We start from the raw sequence: 3,655 nt of genomic DNA on the forward strand, positions 1-3,655 counted from the left end.
ATACTAACAAGTAACAACATAACGTTATTTTTGTTTTTCAACACTAAGATTTTGTTCATCTTTATGCTAGGAAAAGTTAATACACAATTATTTTAACCATCAAATTGTTATACGGTACAATTAGGGTTGTAAAAGAACTAAACGTTCGGCGAATCGTTCGGTGGGAAGTTTGTTAATGTTCGTTGATTTTAATAAATGAACGAACATGAACACAAATTCTCTTTTGTTTAGTTAAACAAATGAACATGAACAATGGTTTCGTCCGTTCGTTTATGTTCGTGAATGTTCGTTTATGTTCACTCCTTTTAGTTAATTTATGTTTATATATGTTCAATTGTTTTTTATTACATTACTATATTATATGTCCGTTTATGTTTATATATGTTCAATTGTGTTTATTTATCTTTGTTCTTTTATGTTTTTTCGTTTATATTTATCATGTTCACGAACATAAACAAACGAACATTAACAAGGTAATTTGTTAAGCGAACGAACATGAATAAGAAAACTCGTTCGTGTTCTTTTTCATTTTTTCAGCTAACTTAAACAAACGAACATAAACAAGCTTTTGTTCGCGTTCGTTTCGTTTATAGTTCTAAATACACTTAAATTTATATACTTCTTACTAAAAGGTGTTAATTAATGAACATATGCTATTTTATATAGAAATTTACTTTACTAAATAAAAATTGCTGTTCACAAAAAATAATAATAATAATAATAAAAGAAAAAAACTAAAATCAAAATCGTCGTAAAGCAAAAGTTTTGGGGGTATTCTTATAGTCTCTCAAAAATATGTGGGTAGTATTTGGAATTAATCCAAAGTATAGGGGCATAAGTGAAATGTTTGCGAACGGATGAACATCTTGGAGAATTAATCCAAAGTGTAGGGGCATAAATGAAATGTTTGCGAACGGATGAACATCTTGGAGATATATATATGTTAAATTGTATAGTTGACATACCCACCAAAGCACATGCGTCACTCTGTGAGGTTTTCCATATAAAATTATTCCGACATCCAAAACAAACAAGAACGTGGATTGAATTTAAACCCACGTACACGATTTTAGATTGAACATGACCCTGATTTGATGATTTACCCCTCAGTCGATTTCTTTCAAGTAAATTCAATCCAGAACGACCAGTGATTCCGACATTCCAAGATCAGAAGAACTAAGTCTTGAAGAACTTTCAACCTCTCTATTATACCTGTGTCGTTTTCATTTCTTGCGCTTCTTCTTCTTCACGTAAAACCCTAACAAGATTGGATTCGTGTGTTCCGGGCGATGTTTTTCGTCAGAGGGAATTAATCCCTTCCTTGAAGCCATATTTGAATTCTTGGAGTTCGTTTGGTTCACTATCTTTCAGGTAATACGTCGAACACCTGGTGTGCACTAATTTGGCTCTGTTAGAAGGCATATGTAATATGTACAAGTATAGATGCATATGTAACAGTTTTGGTAGGGGACGCTTTTGCTTTAAGTTTCCGGAAACGAGTTGATGCTTTTAACGACTTTGATGTTTCTTTCCGCTAAGTAATTATGACATATGAAGCTGTTCTTATCCTTGATTCGCTTTCTCTATCTTCTTCTACAGGAGTTCTATACAGATAACCAGGTGTTCGCTTGAGCTTGGTGGGTTTGGTTTTCCTTTTGGGAAACAAGCAGCTTTTTCAACCCTGTTTTCAAAATTTAAGCTTCTTTTGACTTGATTCGAGAGAAATTCGTATTGGGTCACAATGAATGATGCTCAGGGTAGTTCTAATGCTCTGCCTCCTTTCATCACGAAGACGTATGAGATGGTTGATGATCCTTCGACAGATGCTATAGTCTCATGGAGTCAGAATAATAAGAGTTTCATCGTGTGGAATCCACCTGAATTTTGTGGTGAATTGCTTCCAAGATTCTTCAAGCATAACAATTTCTCCAGTTTTATCAGACAACTTAATACTTATGTAAGTCAGTACCTTTGATTCATGCATTCGTTCTTCTCCTTTGCATTTTTGCTGTTTATTGAGTGAAAAAACAAAACTACAATTCTACAACAACATTTTTTTTAATTCTCTCAGGGTTTTCGGAAAATTGATCCTGAACTATGGGAGTTTGCAAATGAAGATTTCATCAAAGGTCAACCACATCTATTGAAAAACATCCATAGAAGAAAACCAGTTCATAGTCATTCCATGCAAAATCTCTCAATCAATGGACTACCTTCATCTTCTCCTTTAACCGAATCAGAAAAACAAATATACAAAGAAAAAATCAATAATCTCCAATACGAAAAAGAATCACTATCCATACTTTTTCAAGAGCACCAACAAGAACAGAAGCAAATCGAATCAAAAGCACGCGAATTAACAGATCGTTTGAAACTCGCTGGAAAACACCAAAAGGAAATCCTTTGTTATTTAAACGAATTATTTCAGAAACCCGCGTCCGGGGACACAAATGACAGAAAAAGAAGGTTGTCCAGTGAAAATGATGAGGGGCAAATTTGTCATTTTGATATCCCGCTTCGTGAAAGTATAACCGTTGATGCACTTTTGGGATTGGATAATGAGTTAGTGGAGAAATTGGAATCATCCCTTGTGTTGTGGGAGGGTGTATTGAAAGAAGCTGAAGATGATTTTGATGTGAACCGTGAAAAGGTTAAAACTGCCGCCAGTGAAGTCGCCGGAGATGGGGTGGTGGTGGGTGTTAATGATGTGTTTTGGGAACAGTTTTTGACTGAGAATCCGGGTGGTGATAGAGAGAAGGGTGGCAAAGAGTTGGATCAATTTGGAAAGTTTTGGTGGAATATGAGGAGTGTGAATAATTTTGTTGATCAAATAGGGCAACTTACTCCACCAGGGAGAACTTGATAATGGTAGGTTATTTTAGGGTTTGGTTATCCTACGTGGTGGCGTGATTGTAAATTTGAGTGAGGGTTTTAGGGTTTTGTACCGGTTTCGATGAGTTTTAGGCATCGTTTGTTATGCAGTACATGACATATGACAGGACAGAACAAGACCATATTGTACTGCATTTCGTGTGCATTAGACTAGAACTGCGACATTAGGTATGACATGTTGGCTTTGTACTGTATTTGGCTTATACTGAACTGAAACCGTGAGGAGTCTATTGTCCATGGGATAAAGATTGTAATAATTTCCCATCAAGAGGTGGGATAGACTTGAGGTGGGATAGACTTGTTCTTGGTCTTTTGTGTGTGGAAAAGACGTGAATGTCCTTGTCATTCTTGTCTTGTAAATAGTTATGATAAACTTGTCTAGTCCAGTTCAATTCAATTTAGTCAGTAAAAACCGAGGATGTAGACTAGTGTGTTTTGCTTGGTATCTTTTACCATCCTTTTAAGTTGTATAAAAGTGGGTGTTGAACTTAGTGTGGGGTCTAATGTTCTAATGTTTTGGAAGTTATGAAGTTGCTTATTTGTTTACAATGGTTATAATAGACTAAATTATTATTATGTAATTTAATATACTAGAGATGTTTAACTAATTTGTACAAACAGCTCCGTAAATAAAAAAGGTTAATTACATTTAACAAAAACAAAAACCCTATATTTTTCATTTTTTTGGATTAAATCAGACCTTTCCTTTCCTTATTTACCAGTTAATAAGACAGTTAAATGTTGTTGAGGTGACCTCATTTAA

General features: G+C 34.6%; 1 protein-coding gene across 1 annotated transcript; it reads left to right on the plus strand.

The window, feature by feature from the left end:
• The first annotated feature begins 968 nt into the window (after positions 1-968).
• Positions 969-3,383, plus strand: LOC145106432 (heat stress transcription factor A-4c-like). Its single transcript, XM_079043404.1, has 3 exons — positions 969-1,371; positions 1,600-1,957; positions 2,072-3,383. The coding sequence occupies exons 2-3, from the start codon at positions 1,742-1,744 to the stop codon at positions 2,861-2,863; spliced, it is 1,008 nt and encodes a 335-aa protein (XP_078899530.1). The 5' UTR covers positions 969-1,371; positions 1,600-1,741; the 3' UTR covers positions 2,864-3,383.
• Positions 3,384-3,655: the final 272 nt, after the last annotated feature.

Source organism: Lactuca virosa, chromosome 4 (assembly GCF_052849685.1).
Source record: "Lactuca virosa cultivar CGN04683 chromosome 4, Lactuca_virosa_CGN04683_v6, whole genome shotgun sequence".
Classification (NCBI taxonomy): domain Eukaryota; kingdom Viridiplantae; phylum Streptophyta; class Magnoliopsida; order Asterales; family Asteraceae; genus Lactuca; species Lactuca virosa.

Bases quoted from the DNA above. Each gene is read 5' to 3' on its own strand.
- LOC145106432 (XM_079043404.1), top strand. From the start codon at position 1,742: ATGAATGATGCTCAGGGTAGTTCTAATGCTCTGCCTCCTTTCATCACG. The intron at 1,958-2,071 runs GTAAGTCAGTAC...TAATTCTCTCAG, and splicing joins TCAGACAACTTAATACTTAT to GGTTTTCGGAAAATTGATCC.